Source organism: Hyaena hyaena, unplaced genomic scaffold (genome assembly GCF_003009895.1).
Source record: "Hyaena hyaena isolate Hyena2069 unplaced genomic scaffold, ASM300989v1 scaffold_1111, whole genome shotgun sequence".
NCBI lineage: Eukaryota > Metazoa > Chordata > Mammalia > Carnivora > Hyaenidae > Hyaena > Hyaena hyaena.
The window spans coordinates 417752-433927 of record NW_024081746.1 but is presented as its reverse complement, the minus strand read 5'-3'; the positions used below and the strand labels follow the sequence as shown (position 1 = coordinate 433927).

Genomic DNA, 16176 nt, shown 5'->3' with positions numbered 1-16176 from the left:
GAAATTTGCACTTAGTGTGTGTGCATTTCATTCTCTCCAAATTCAGTGCATGGCCTTATGTCCATGTGTAAATACCGCAGGCAACATTTTGAGGCGTCCTTGTGGGCTGAATTGAAAGGTAGAAATGAAACAGAAGTTCTAGATTTTGGAATCTTATGGAAGAGACGATAAACGTGTGGATGACTAAGAAGTTAATTTTTTTCATTTGAAAACATGCACTCAGAGTTCACAGCATTTTGATTTTCCTCCTTTTGAGAGAGATGTGGATGCTTCAGTGCTGATTTGGGGCAGCAAACAAAAACTGTCAACAAAACAAAAAGGCAATCTACTGAATGAGAAAAGGTGTTTGCAAATGATATATCATTTGCCAGTAATGGGATCATATTCAAAAGGTATAAAGGTTTTGTGGACAGGTTAAAATCAGACCACACCCCCTCTAGTTCCTGCCTGGGTGACTTGCCCAAGTCCTGCTCAGCTGGGCTCAGGCCCACCAAGAAGAGAGTGGGGTCAATGAAAGATCAGAAAATGATCTCCTTTAATGTGTTTGTGCTATTATAGACTCCTCATGCTGCAAAGAGACTTAGGACATTCCCAGATGAGGAAACTGGGACCTAGAGAAAATATGTGATTGCCCAGAATCTTATAACCAGTAACTGACAGAGCTGAGACTAGGACTCAGACCTCCTGGCCCCCCAGGCAGGCAGCTTTGCCACCACTGGACATACTCATCTGCTAGGGAGATAGTGAAGAAACTTCCGAGGTAACATCACTGGGTGTGGAATGATGGCTTAGTCATTGGCGACCTTGTGCAAATTATTTAACTCCATTTCCTTCTAAGCGAAGTCAGAATGGTTCCTGTTTCTTGTAACTGTGAGATTAAATGAGAGCATGTACATAAACTGTGTAGTACAGTGGCTGACACATGTGGGATACTATGATACTATTATTTGCTTGCCTTTCTCCATGAACTCGATAGAAACCAGGATGTGGGAAGACCATGGAAATGGCCACAAAGGCGAATGCATAATAGTAATCGGCAGCTAAAAATTAAAAAAATATATAGTGGCACCTGGGTGGCTCAGTCAGTTGAGTGTCTCACTTCAGTTCACATCATGATCTCACAGTCCAGTCTTAGCCACATCGGGCTCTGTGCTGACAGCTCAGAGCCTGGAGCCTGCTTCGGATTTTGTGTCTTCTTCTCTTTCTGACTCCCCCCGCCACTCCCACTGTGTCTCCCTCTGTCTCTCAAAAGTGAATAAACATTTAAAAAATAATAAAAATAAATAAATAAAAGGCTGTCAGGAATTGTTCAAAATGCCTTCAACTGCCAGTATGAAAGAGGGTTCCAAATATTGGGAAGACATTGAAATTATTCAAAGACTGAAACAGAGCATCCAGTTAATTTTAACAACCCTTGGTTTGGGACAATTATGTCCATTCTGCATAAAACGGTATTGAGAGTTCTAGAAGATTCATTCAAACAATTTTTGCTTGTTACCTACAATGTGCTAGCTTCTATGTTAAATACCAAGAACACAAAGTGAATAAGATCTGTTTTCAGCCCCTTTATTTGTATTGTATTAGGAAAAGTGCCCTAGCAAACAGAGCTTGGTCGCGTTGGGTGCTGTGATAGTACTATTTCTATATTGAACAACTGTGGCCCGCACTAATCTAGGTTCCTGAGCCCACCTAGTGAACTACCCAAAATCTCTTCCTTCTTGCAACTGTGGCCTAGAGGGAGATCCTGACCACAGATGGGTTACACAAAATACACCAGAGGGAAAATCAGAGAAGGCTTCACCGAGAAGGCAATGTGCAAACTGTCTGGAAGGACAGTGAGGGGTTTACCAGATAGCTGGGGATAGACATGGAGAAATGGCAAGCAGAGGAAATGCAGATGAAAAAGACAGACTAGGCACTAATTGGGGTTCACAGGGCTGATCATTCTAGTTGTATTTCTAATTCTAAACTCAGCTTCCAACAGTCCTGGTAAATTATGCTGAAGCAGCTAAGGCATGCATTGCTTCGAGTAGCACTTAAAGAAAATGTGAATGTCACGGCAATAGATTACACAGCTGTGACCCAGGACACCCACAGGGAGAGAAAGCCAGAAAACGATGTCATCTGACAAGTATCACTTCTCCTACCATAACTACTTAGAACTCTGTGAGTTCTCTTTGGAACAGGCAGCAACATTTTTGTGCTCAGAGAGCACAAAAAGCTCTTTCCCAGAGAGCTTGTGAGAGTCCCGTCTCCACAACAAAAAATCAGAACTAGTCATTTTTAAAGTAATTGCATGGTTCCAGCCATATGCTCTCCCCCCTCTTTGGTGAGTATCATTCACTTAGGACTGGCGTAATTCCCCTCCAAAATTGGAGGTTTGCATGTGTAATTATATCAAATGATGTGTTTGTTTATATCTCCAAACCTCATTCAAAAGCTCGCCTATGATTTATCTTTGAAATTCAATTTCTTCACATCAGTCCCCAATTGACTGTACCCAATGGGTCTACAGTTACATGTGTGATATACACGCCTTTCTCCTTCAGAGATTGCACAATGGGGTTGCCTTCCATGGCGATGAATCAGAAGAACTGAAGAGAGAGGGTGCTCTCTCCTATTTTAAGGCCCAGCTACTTTCAACTCCAACAGAATTGTTAAAAATAAGGATGCAGCATTGGCCATTTTGACAAATTCCTCCGAACTGTAAGGATGGCTGAGTGCAGTCCTTTCTGACTATAAGATATAGTGGTGCTAAGGACCATGGCTCATCCAAGGGTGTACCTTTTAAGAGAAGAGAGATTTTGCCCCTTCTTGCTGTAGGTGGTCCTGTCTTGTTAACAAGGATTATTTCTCAGTACAAGTAACAAGCCACAAGTTGTGGCTCTAACCCAAAAGTGTTCTGTTCATCGTTTTTATGTTCCTAACTCCCCAAGGCCAACCTTGATTGCTTCATTCATTCCAGCCCCTCTTCATGCCTGATTCCTAAACTAACTTATCCATCCATTCCTTCATTTTTGAGTGTCTGTCTTCTCCAAACATGAGAGGCTTGTTAAACTCTAAAAGGCAGAGCTTATGATCGCCTACTGATTTTTAAATAGTGTTACTGACATGTAATTTACATGCAATGACATTTACCCATTTAAAGTATACAAGTCAATGGTTTTCAGAATACTTTGGGGTCTGTGCAACTGTCACCATAACCTGTCATTGTAGAGCACTTTCATCACCCCCAGAAGAAACCTTGTACCCTCAAACAGCGTTCCCTGCCCCCAGCCCCACCTCATCGGATTTCCTGTCGATTTTCACTTTTGACTTAGATTTCTTTTCTTTTTTTTTTTTTTTTACCTGACTCTTACCTATTACCTGTGAGAATAAAGATGAGGTCATGGAAACACAGAGCACTAAAGCCTATAGAGGTTTTCCTGCCTTTCTTCCAGGAATAGAAACTGCTTGGCTTTCTTAGAGCTCCAGGTTTACTGTTGTATATGGTTTCAACTTTTCAGGAAGCTCATCTCCTTCGCTGTCAGCTGATAAATATGTGAAAAACACATCTTCATGCCAGTAGGCAGATGACAGGAGAGCCACACTGCTCTCTCAGTTTCACATATGCATTGTGCAAGTAAGTGGCTTTCCTAAAAAATATATATATATATATATGTATAAATATATGTATGTATATGTATATATAAGGAAATGTATATATATATATATATATATATATATATACACACACACACATATATATATCACCCTAAGAATAACCAGGAGAAGAAGCTGACCTCTTCCCCATGCATAGCACGTCACAATGGGCTGTGGCTAAAATGACACAAGTGTCCTCAAGGGAACAGGGGGCAAAGGGCTCCTGGTCTTTTGTGCCTGGAAGAGCAGCAGGCAACCAGCACAGAGAAGGCTGACAGCCCTTTCATCCGTTTATAGCCTCCATATAACAAGTGTTTCTCATTCCAGTTGTGACCTCTAACAGAGGATGCCCCCTGAGGAGGTGGCAAGGTTCGTGAAAGCCTCCTTTTCCTTTCCGAGAAGACACTTACTTCTCACTTGGAAAGCGCCTTTGTGACATATGACCTTGTCAGATAGAATGGTCTGAGAATGAAGGCATCAGATGTGTGTGTTAGACGCCCACTGGTGTGACCACACCGACCCTTAGTCAATACGCATCCAAGAGCTGTGCCCCCTTTATTCCTCCTTTCTCACCCCACCCGCCAGTGCACTCTCACACCATCTCCGCCTCCCTCTGGTTCACCCCTTACCCCCTGCACACACTGATCCAGAAGCTAAAGCAGTTCAGCATACTTCATTTTTGGATGTAGCTGGGCAGAAAAATTAATGTCAATAAAAAGTCATAGTGAGATTCAACAAGGGATGGTGCAAATGCATAGAGCCATCTTTTAGAAATGGGAGAACCACCTTAGGCATCATAGCAACCAAGACACATGGACACAGTAAAGGAGGGATGGAGTGGGACACAGAATCTGAGTTTTTGAGTTTCCCAGGAGGTTCTGATGGGCAGCTAGGGAAGAGAAGTTACTGATTCTCCCACTTTAAAGTCGTGATATCAGTCTTCTCTCCGTAATCTCAGACAGTAGCTCATCTTTGATTCCCAAGAGTGCCTAGCACTGTGCCACTCACATGGAGGAACTCAGCAAATGGTTTCAAAGGAATACTAAAGAGGTACACCCCTAGTCCACCTACAGATACTCTCCCTACACACAAACCAATATCTTCCTGGGGCACCTGAGTGGCTCAGCCGGTTGAGCATCCAACTTCGGCTCAGGTCATGATCTCACAGTTTGTGGATTCGAGCTCCGCATTGGGCTCTGTGCTGACAGCTCAGAGCCTGGAGCTTGCTTCGGATTCTGTCTCTGCCCCTCTCTCTGCCCCTCCTCACTCAGTCTGTCTCTTTCTCTCTCAAAATAAATAAACATTTAAAATTATTCCTTCCTAAACAAACACATTCTAAATCTGCAGCAAAACGGAAGATTAGTATATAAGTAATCTCTTCCACAGCAACTTTTGTTAACTGAGCATTAATGAAATACCTGTTCTTTGTTTTAGACCAGGGAGTAGGTGGGCCCCAGGGCTTCAAAATGGAAAGGCAGACCCTTCCCATGAAGCAACTCTGTCATCTGTCAACTTGTCTAGTGGGAAATACACAGACACACACGTGAGCAATGGATTATAGCATAGAACAAAGAACGATGATGGAGGAGCATACTGGCTGTGTTGGGACATAACCAGATGGACACCTAACCCTGGAAGACACATCGTCTCTCTAACATCTGAGCTAAATTTGAAAAACACTAGAGGTGAAGCAGTGGGGTGGGACATGCTCTAGAAAGAATTCATGGAAAGGCCGCTCCTCTGGGCCATGGGAACACAGGTTTCCCTCCCATGAGGAGTGTGGACAGCTGAGAGTAAAAGGGAGTGAGGCCATTTTGTCAAGAGCCATGCTACCCCCAATGGGATTTTATTTTGAAGGTCATTTAGCCTCCTGTGACCTCTTCTTGGCTTTCTCTAAAATCCACGTGCTCCACCCCACCACGTGGGTTAAAAGAAAAGATGGAGGTCATGAGTTCCTCAGCAGATCCTGGCAAAATGCCTTTTCCATGCTTTACGTCTCACCAGTTTTGGGAGGGAGCTTTTCACGTGATTTTCTCTGGTCTTTTCTTTCCGTCGGCTTAGGTCACGAAGCCAGCCCAGTCCATAGTCTCTTGTCTTCAGGGCCAGTGTAGAATCAAGAAATGGAATATAAATTTGACCTCCTAATAGCCATTTCACAATAATAATAGTAAAACCTGCAAAACACAAATTGCTGCATAAGCTGGTCAGCCTTGAAGGTTCTGTCTTCTCATTGCCTTTTCTTTGTCTATACTCAAAGGGCTGATTCATTTATGGGAAACTCCATTCGAAGGAAGGATACAGAGATATTTCCCACGTGGAACTTATTTTGTTTAAAGATTTAAACACAATGATGAAATTACGGTGTGAGGTCTTCCATATATAAGAGTTATTAAATTTGAAATAATTATGTGTACAAGGAGCTATTACGGAAGTAACCTTCTTTGTCAAGTGTAACAAAAAATTATATAAGCATAAAAAAGTTCAATGAGAAAGTGCTGTTTCACAGGCTGATTCTAATCAGCATCAACAACCTATTAATGTTCAAGAACTCTGAAATCTTTAATGAGGTTCTTACTGTAGAATTTCAGTCATATGCAAATGAATCATTGAAATTCCTCATTATCAGAAAAACAATGGTTCTTCAGTGAGTTTTTACATCCCCAAAGTGATTACAGTACCTAACTGAGGTAAGCAGAGCCAGAACAAATTCTGCAGGTTTTCTCTGTACATTTTATTTTGTTTCAAGAATAATTCGGAGACCATCTCGATTGTCACTGGGGATTGGAGAGTTACTGTTCCCCATCATTTTTGCTTTTCCTTTAACTAAATTTGCTTCCCATGCTCAGTAAACTACTTGCCCCAGATATTTAAAAGTCAAATATTCTCATTTCTACGCAGGTCTGATTACAACAACTTCAAGGAAATTGGATCGAGAACAGCAGGCAGAACATTTTCTGGAGGTAAGTGCATAGAGGGAACTGGCATTCATTAAAACTGACTTTCACTAAACTTCTTTAACCTTCAACATAAACTAGCACTTTAATACATTTGAACAGTGGATTCCAAAATGAAGAGACCTCTCTTGGGCTGATTGGTTCTGAATGTGGAGATCTCTGGCGCATTCCTCTGAATGCACTCTCACGTGCAGAGCTGTTGTGGCAGACCAGATGCCCAACACATCTGCCTTGACTTCAAGCCCCTTTGTCAGCCATCAGAAAGGAAAATTCAGGAGTAAAGCCCTGCAAGCCCCCAGGGCCTCCAATGCAGAAAAGGAAAGAGCAAAAGTGCTATGATGAGAGTGAAGTCCATCATTTGTGAAGACCTGCATTGCTTTGCTTCTCATTTCCTTTCTGGGGAGAGAGTTGAGGAAGGGAAGCCTGCTAGTTGATTCAATGCCCAAGACTACTGTTTCTGAAACCGTAAAATGTACTTCTATAATTCATTAAGGCAGAAACAGCAGCAACATAAACTGTAAGAGCATTATTTCTAGAGGAGGAAAAAAAAACCCACCATAAGGCAAGAGATGAGAAAATAGATATGAAAGTGCTTAGTGGAACATTCTTTCTTTACGTATGGTGTCTTTATTGGGAAGCCTGAGGTCTGGGTAGTATGTACGGCTCTGTGATTTAGGTGTGACGGTCTGATACAGAATGGATGATGGCACTTGGAAGGTAGGGGTTTGTTAAGGGTTTAGCACATATCTGTGCTTCTAAAATGGTCTGTTAGTCCCTAAGAATCATTTACTGGAGTCCACAGATCATATACACACACACACACACATACACACGCTCATACACTCACACCTTTCTCTCCTGTTGTTTTCCTTTAAATCAGTTCACCAGCAATGATTTATGTAACAAATTCTGGGCTAAGAATCGGGCCCTGTGGATGAAGTAACTGCATTGCCATGATCATGATTAGCTCAAATGGATAAAAGCTGTTTAATTGCCCTGGACCTCAGTTTCCCCTACTGTGAAATGTGACAAATAATTACTGTTCCATATACCTCAAAGGATTGTTATTAGGATCAGTCCTTATATTTTATGCTGAAGCACTTTTATCTTAAAGCATTACACGTAATAAAGGATTATTATTATGATCATCAATGCTGTGATAATCCTTTTAAAACACTGCTATCATCTCATAAAGATAAAAGACTCCAGGCTGCCAAAAAATAATTATTATAATTCTTTTTTCAAAATCATACCATTGGGCTGCAGTTCATATCTGGTCCAGAATTAGAGAACATTTGCCAAAATAATAACACCTGTTATGTTTATGTGCTCCTTTTCCTCCCAACAGAGTCCAGGACTCCTGGGGAGGTTGTGTTCTCGGGTAGTTGAACCCATTACCTCCCAGCAGGGAAAAGGAGGCCACCTCATTAGCTGGGGCATCTGCCTGAGATCACTTGCTGCCTTGTCCCTGGAAAGGCTGTGTCTTCAGGAAGATGTGGTACAGTGTGACAGGAGGGAAAAGTGTTTCCAGGCATTTGAATTTACTTCCCAGAAGAATCCTGAACAGTTGTGCATCCTTTTACAGACTTACATAAATACGGACCAAACATTTTCGTTCTTTAGACTAACACAGATGGATCTGGAACTTCATTTCTCGGTACCTGGTTTTAATCATCCTGGGGATGTAGAGCAGCATAGCAGCTAGCGACCTCTTAGGGTTGCTGGGGGAAATAAGTGTGCAATGTCCCTTCTGGTATCTATGCTAAGTAGGTGCTCAGTAAAGTGTAGCTGTAACTGTTGCGGTTTTAGTCATTATCGTATGGTGTCATAACACCTAAACCTCCTGAACATTCGATTTCATGTCTGCATCCCAGGATAGTAGCTCCAAGGCAGCTAATGTGCAGAGAGGAGCCTCAGACCATGGCTACTTCATTTGGCCCAGGCCACAGGGTCTGCCCTATGTGCTGGGGATACAGAGTAAACAGGAAGGGGCAGGGGGGCACGTAATAAATGGATAAAGGCTGTAACTCCAAATGCAAGCTCTCTGAGGTCACTCAAGGAAGGTTCCATGATAGTGCCTGAAAGTGGGGGTGGGAGGCAACATCCGACAGACTGGTTGGGAGAGCCTCTTGAGTAGGTGACATTTGGTGACAGGAAGCCAAGATTCTGTTCAAGGCCAGTGTGGTCATCTAGGCCAGTGTGATCAAGGGTTTAAAGATGGAGGTGGGAAAAAGTGGTAGGAAATGAAGTTGCAGAAAGCAAACAGGGCTGTGGGAAGGATTACACACTTTTTCCTGAGCGCGGTGGAAACCCATCACGCGGGGATAGCATGATACGCTTGCTCGCATTGCTACTCAGCTGAACAGAGATGGGCTGGGGCAGGGCACAAGTAGCGCGGAGGCGCTGGGGGTGCTCTTAGAGGGATCCACCTGAGACCTGATGAGATGTTTGGATGAGCGTTGTTAAAAAATAACTAGAGAAACAGAAACAAACATAGAAACAAACATTGACACCTCGCAAAGCAGGCTGTCTCCACTGCGGTAACTGCAAAATGGAGTGGAAGGCAGGCTTTCGCAAAGTGAAAAATAAACAACAAGGAAGAGGAAATTTAAAAATAACTCACTGGCTGGAGCCACACAGCCAACCTTGCTTGGGGTGAGAAAGAACAAAGAAGGAAGGAGAGGGCCCAGCCTTGGCTTGGCTTTTGGGGACTGAGTGACTGGATATATATACTTGGATTCTGGTCAAGCAGAGCACTGACAGGAGGCACAGAGGTTAGCCAAGTTTCAGTTTGCTGATGTGCGACCTCAGACAACAGCGTTTCCATCTTGGGCCTAGAAATGGATTTCAGCCAGGGTGAAGGCAGCGGGTCAAAGCAGCAAACTGGCTTTCCTGAAGTTTCAGGGTGGAGATTTGAAAGCTATAGGTCAGCTGAACCACCTCAACTTGCCCTCACGCACCCACCACTGCGCCGCCCCATCGCCCAGGGGCCCCATCATTCGTGCTCTTTCTTTTAGTCACCCCTCCTGCTGAGGGTTTCAAACACCAGATCATCTTAGTCTTCCTCTCTCTCACTCAGTCTCTCCATCTCTCTTGCACTCTCTCTCTCTCTCTCCCATGCACACTCTCTTGCTCTCACTTTCTAACTTGTACAGTTCTTGGTCACAGTATTTTTTTTTTCTATATAACTTTGCTGTGATGGTTTCAGTGACATTCGTCTCTTTTTTTCTGAATGGATCATGGAAAGGATATTACTTTAACCCAGTCTTCCAAAAAACCTGAGTAAAATAACATCATTCAGAGTGCAGAATAGAGTTCTCTGCTGTACACAGATTTTTGTGACTGCTAATACATCCTGTGAGTTGTAAGTGTTGGGTGTGGGTAATTAACCTCCTGGAGAGCCTTTAATTGCCAAGATAACCCTATGCTCCTCTTAAGCTCATATTAACCTTCTGGCTCTATTTCATATCTCTCCTTTCCAATAAAATAAAATGGACTCTTCTTGAAAAGGACCCATTTAGAGGCTGACCTGGCAGGTACATTTCTGAATAGGTAACGAGGAGGACATGAATGATTTGTTTTTAGTCTGCTATCCCCATGATAGAAGGCACTTTAATTGTATACTGCTGGTGTTCTGCCTGTACATTGATTTGAGATTTTAGCTTGACCATGTACAGGCTGCAAGGGTTTTTGAGTCTGTAAGCATTCATCTGACACCTCTCACTATAAGAGGACAGTTGTCATGACCAGAATCCAAGGGATTTGCTAAAGAAACAAGACCAGCAAAGAACTGTAGAAAGATTCAAAGTGCAACTTCCTCTTCGTTGGTGAATTCTCAGTATTAAATCTTGCCTAATTTCAGATCTGTCATGTGTAAACATTGGAGTGATTGCCTCTCCCCACCATAAAATATGCAATTTTTAGCCTACTTATTCAAAGTCATATGCATTCCTTCATAGCCTTTTATGATTGTAACAGAGATAGAAAGCTAATTCCAGCAAATAGATGCAGAAAGCTGATAATGGGTACATAAACTAAACAGTGAATTAATGTTTTAGCCTAGTGGTTATGATTTTAACCCTGATTACCTCATTATCAGAGAAGGCAGCTGTGAAAAGGGAATGAATGCACTCATTTCTCTTATATTATAATCACTTGTGTTGATGACCTACTAGGTTTAAACCCTTTGTGGGCATGACACTCGATTTACTGAGATGGTGAATGGAAGGTAGTGTGGGAGAGCAGAGATGTTAAATTCAGGGAGTCCTGAGATTATATTTTAGGACGGCTCACAAGACTTAGACCCTTTCCCCTCAAGAGCGAAGTGGGGATAACAATCCCTAACACAGGCTTGGTATGAAGAGTTAATAAATGTTGGGGGGTGGGGGAGGGAGAAACACTCAGATGCTGACTGTCAGATAGCAGTTGGCCCATAATTGCCAGTCCCAACTACTTTACTTCTCTCTCTATTCAGAATAGCTGGTCTAGCACCTGGGAAACAGGAGGCACTCAATAAATGCCCTCTGAATGAATGATTACTCAAAGAGGCCTTTATTTCACCCTGAATGAGATGATGGACAGCAGTTTAGCACATGGTGACGTGCATGGGCTGGAGACAGAAACTGTGGAACACGCTGCCTCTTTCCATCTGCCTTGCCAGGTTAACTTTGATCCCCCGTTTCCTTATCTGTAAAGCAGGGGTCAGTGATCCCTACCTCATCCATGAACTACACAGAGGGCCTGGCATGCACAGACACTGCTGAACCATTGTCTGTCCCTCCCTCTTCCCCGTGCCCTCCCTTCTCTCCTTGTCCTCAACAAACACCTTGTCAATTCCCTTTCTTTTTCAGTCCTGGCCCCAGTATTTTGAATAGCTTCTAGCAGTTCAATTATTCTTAAAAGATATATCCACTTAAATAATCCTATAGTCCCAGCTTAATTATGTGTGAATCTTTATCTTGCTTGCTAAAAGAGTATTATTTGCCTCCCTTTTGATCTTGAAATGCTTCTCTGTTCAGGGCTGGATGGTTCTGATAAAAGTCTTCCAAGGAGAACAGAGAGCGTATTTTATTTGCAAATCAAAAAAAGATGACAAGGCCCAGTCACCGGTATAAAGACGGAAGATGGGAAATTATGTTGTGTGTGTGTACGTATAACTTGAAGTAGCCCAGAGAATGCGGTGAGATTTTAGAGTGCAGTCGTTATAAATAACAAAACACATTACAGAATGATACACTAAATCTATAGGAATATAAATTATCTAGTACCTGTCCCTTCAGCATACTCATCCGTTGTCCTCTGTAAGGTACACCTCATGTGACCATTTTTTCTTCCTGTTTGAAATTCTCATCCCTTTTATGGTTGTATTTTCTGAGAGAAAAAAATCATGTGCTTTGCTAAGTTTTTATAACATTTCCTCCTGCCTTAGCATGCAAATTGATTTTTCCGGTGAGTGCACATCCTTCGAGGTTTCTTCCTGTGGCAAGCTTCTGCTACTGAAATGATGGGCATTTCTTGTGGTGAAGGATTGCAGGCCTCTTTCAACCCATTAAGCAGTCTGTAGTTTGATCACTTACCTATGAGAGAAATGAAAGTTTCTCTCATTAGGTCCTTCTTTCTGGCACCTTCAAGAAACTTTGCAGGAAGTACAGCAGACTTTCAAAAACGGTGGTATATCCAAGCACAGACACGGCACCTGTACTACACACTGGCCTCAGGGGGGAAGTTGGTTTCTTCTTGTAGCAGCTTTGAAAAGTTAATGAAAGGTCTCTGCCTTCCTCCTGTCTTGCAAGCTTTATCCTGTGCTTATTCTGGACCCAGTACTGGGCTAGACACAAGCTTCTGTTACTAGACCTAGTGTGTTTTGCCCACTGATCTTTTTTTTTCTTCTGCCTTTCACACTGAGGTCATTAGAGTCTAACCTGCTGATTATTCATGAGCTGCTGTCTTGGAATCAAGGAGCCGTTTTTCATTCGGATCATTCAGACACTTCCCTCACATTATACAGATGCAGAAACTGAGATGAAGGGGACAAGACAGATCCAAGATCAAATAGTCACTTCATAGAGGCATCCAGTATACGTCTTCCTCTCTTTATAGAAGTGTGGCCCTAAATATCCATCAGCACATTGAAACGTGGCAAATCAAATCATCTTTTCCCCTTCTTGTTTTACTTTTTTCAAGTTTATTTATTTATTTTGAGCGAGACAAAGATGGTGTGAGTGGGGAAGGGATGGGGGCGGAGAGAGAGTAAGAGAGAGTGGGGGGGAGAGGGAGAGAGAGAGAACCCCAAGCAGGCTTCATGCTGCCAGCGCAGAGCCTGATGCGGGGCTCAAACCCACGAACAATGAGATCATGACATGAGTTGAAATCCAGAGTTGGATGCTCAACTGACTGTGCCACCCAGGTGCCCCTCCCACTCTGGTTTTACAGCAGATTTACCCAGGTGTCGTGTCAGCCCGCCCTCAAGCATCAGCATAGTATGAGCATGAGAAGAGAAGGTTTTCTCTTCTGCTCTTCAGGTATCCATTTGCTCCTCCAGCAGCTGCCCCTCAGTGCCCACTCCTCTGCTCCTCCCTGCCGCCCAGCTCTGGACGGGGGCTCTCTCTGTGGGGCGCTGCCCCAAGCCCCAGGATAAGGTCCGCCTGAGGATGCTGTACCCATACTGTGCGCACCAGCTCGGACTCGCAGAAAAGTACACCAGGGGTTCCATGTTATGTTAAAAGTCATACGTTGAAGTCCTAAACCTTGTCGCCTCAGAGTGTGACTGCGTCTGGAGTCTTTAAAGAGGTAATTAATTTAAAATGAAGTCATTAGGGGGCGGGGGGTGGGGGAGCCTAAACCAGTATGACTGGTGTCCTTGTAAGAAAAGGAAATTTGGACACAGGCACATTCAGAGGGAAAATCATGGGAAGACACAGGAAGAAGACAGCCATCTGCAAGTTGAGGACAGAGGCCTCAGAAGAGACCAGCCTGTCAGCACCTTGACCTCAGACCTCTAGCTTCTGGAATTGTGAGAAAATAAATGTCTGTTGTGTAAGGCATCCAGCCTGTTGTCATTTGTCATAGCTGCCCGAACATGCTACTACAGTAGGCAGACTCCAGTTAGGGGCCCATCCCTGCCCCTTTGTCCTGATACTGCCACCTCACGAGCCTACTTTATTTACTGCAGGACTGAGACAGCTACAAACACAGTAGAGGAGGAAAAACCCTCCACCTAACTATGGTCATTTCCATGTTCCACACTCCATAACTACGATCGCAGAATATCCCCAAGTGAAAATTCCTCACAGAGGCTTCCTCATGGCATGCATTGGTGTCTAACTGCTTCCCTACCCTCGAGTACCTACCTATCTGAGTGCCTGCTTACTCCACTGTTTGCAGTGAGGGTTTCCAGCCCACCTTTCCCAGAAATCTTGTCCCTTAGCTCAGGAACAAACCTATCCCTTTCAACTTTTCTAAATCATGGGGTGCCTGGGTGGCTCAGCCGGTTAAGCATCCGACTTCGGCTCGGGTCATGATCTCACAGTTCGTGGGTTTGAGCCCCGCGTCGGGCTCTGTGCTGACAGCCAGCTCAGAGCCTGGAGCCTGCTTCAGATTCTGTATCTCCCTCTCTCTCTGACCCTCTCCTGTTCACGCTGTCTCTCTGTCTCTCTGAGCAATAAATAAAACATTAAAAAAATTAAATCAATGTCATTCTTATGTTTCAAATAACACCCCAAGCAGGGGTAAGCGGGCCAGTCAGGGGTGGCCTTTGGCTCTGCATCTCCAGTTAAATAAGGAGTACGGTGGTGGAAGTGATGGTGCTGGGGTGGTGGTGATCATGGTGGTGGTGGTAGTAATGGTGAAGGTGATGGTGGTGGTGGTGGTGGTGGTGTGCTGGGCGTAGTAGTCCTGAGGTGGCGGTGGAGGTGATGGTGGTGATGATGGTGAATGTAGTGGTGGTGAAGGTGATGGTGGTGGTGGTGGTGGTGAATGTGCGCACGTACTTGTGTTGGGGAACATGTGCATACGAGGTAGGAGCAAGAGTTGCCATTCCAGCTCCTCCAGAACAGTCCAGCTTGGTATCAGCCCTTAAGAACAATCTTTTGTGAGATCTTCCCAGCAGTGTGAATTGCATATAGATCAATTTGTTTTCCCAGTTGACCAGAGAGTAAATATTGAATCAGACACACACACATTTTTCAAAGCAAATATTACTTCTCAGAGGTAGTTTGCTCAAAACGGAAATTGCAAGCCGGCCCTGGGGCTAGTAATTCAGAGGCGCAGCAGGTATGAGGAGGGGGCAGACAGGGGAAATATGGCAGGTCTTACCTACCCCTTCCGAGGAGGCTCAGCCAGTGACAAAATGGAAGCAGGAAGGTCCAGTTTCATCAGAAATTCTTATTTTTTCCAAAAATGAGAAAACAAAACAAAGAACCCCCCCAAATCAGATTTACATATGAAATCTCCCTATGCTAAAGTTGCACCTCCATTTTATTTAATACCGTATAAGGCAATGAGCTCCTATTTTACAACATTTGATGTAAGGGAGGACTTCCTTTCTTACTTCCTCATAATTTGTAAGCCTCTCACAATGGAGTAAATAATTCACATATATGGTAGGATGCAGTTTGTTTCTTTTCTCTTTGCCCCACATTTCTTTTCACGGTGTGCCCTCTTGAACCCATAGAAATACAAGAAATGAGCCCAGGGCTGTGTCTGAAGAGACCCTTTTGAGGTTGGGAATGACAGCATGTGAGGACTTGGTTAGGATCTCAGTGGAGGGCCACCTTCCCACCCTGTCTTCATCTGAACCGAGGAAGGGAAACGTTGCTTTGGCTCTTGGATTACATAAAGTCACGAGGGCATCATGTCTGCTTTGTCTGTCTGCCACTGGCCGTTTTTCCCTTCTTAGCCTTGCTTGTCTGTGTCCCTGGTTAGCCTCCAAGTAAATAATCTGCAGTCACTTTTGTACGCTAGGAGAGTTGTCTGGAATGGGTCCTTGATTCTATAAATAGCCACCTCTAATTTCTCTGGTTTTGAAAGATTGGACTTATTTTGTTTCTCCTTAAGTCTGAACACTAATTAGTCGATCCACAGTAAATGAAACCTGTTCCCTTGGACCTAGGAAGGTCTTTCCATCCAGTGGCCCCGCCTGGAAATGGAAATGAGCCTGCTTTTTGCTTTCTGCTCGCTGCTGGTGCTGGCGGCAGATAAACTGCTCCAGGCTGGTCACAGCTTGTTGAGCTGGGCACACAGGCCCCCGGGAGCTCGGGCTCTGCTTTTGTTTCCACTTGTGAATGGTTTCTGAACGTGATGCTATGCTGCTGCTTCCTTCCTGGGCAAGCACTGATTGGGTCCTGGCAGGGCAGGGGGGGAAACGTGAGGGGCAGGGAGGGGTAGGTGAGGGAGGAGGGGTGGCGGAGAACCTCTCACCCTGCAGATCTGGTGTCACATAGATGGCTTATCCCTTCCTCGCGAGGCTCTGAACAATCGTGAGGACTCCCCATGATGAATCACACATCCCAGAAGCCCAGGCTGACTTCTCCCCCTGGTGCAGTGATGATAAATTGACCCTCTGCCCTGTACTTCCAAAGCT

General features: G+C 44.1%; 1 protein-coding gene across 1 annotated transcript in view; it reads left to right on the top strand.

The window, feature by feature from the left end:
• The first annotated feature begins 2117 nt into the window (after positions 1-2117).
• Positions 2118-16176, top strand: part of FAT3 (FAT atypical cadherin 3) — a 191834-nt gene continuing 177775 nt past the window's right edge. The window contains exons 1-5 of the mRNA XM_039222360.1: positions 2118-2166; positions 6541-6602; positions 7945-8094; positions 13118-13290; positions 14485-14611. Coding sequence (XP_039078291.1) covers positions 2118-2166; positions 6541-6602; positions 7945-8094; positions 13118-13290; positions 14485-14611 — 561 coding nt within the window. The remainder of the gene's footprint in view (positions 2167-6540; positions 6603-7944; positions 8095-13117; positions 13291-14484; positions 14612-16176) is intronic.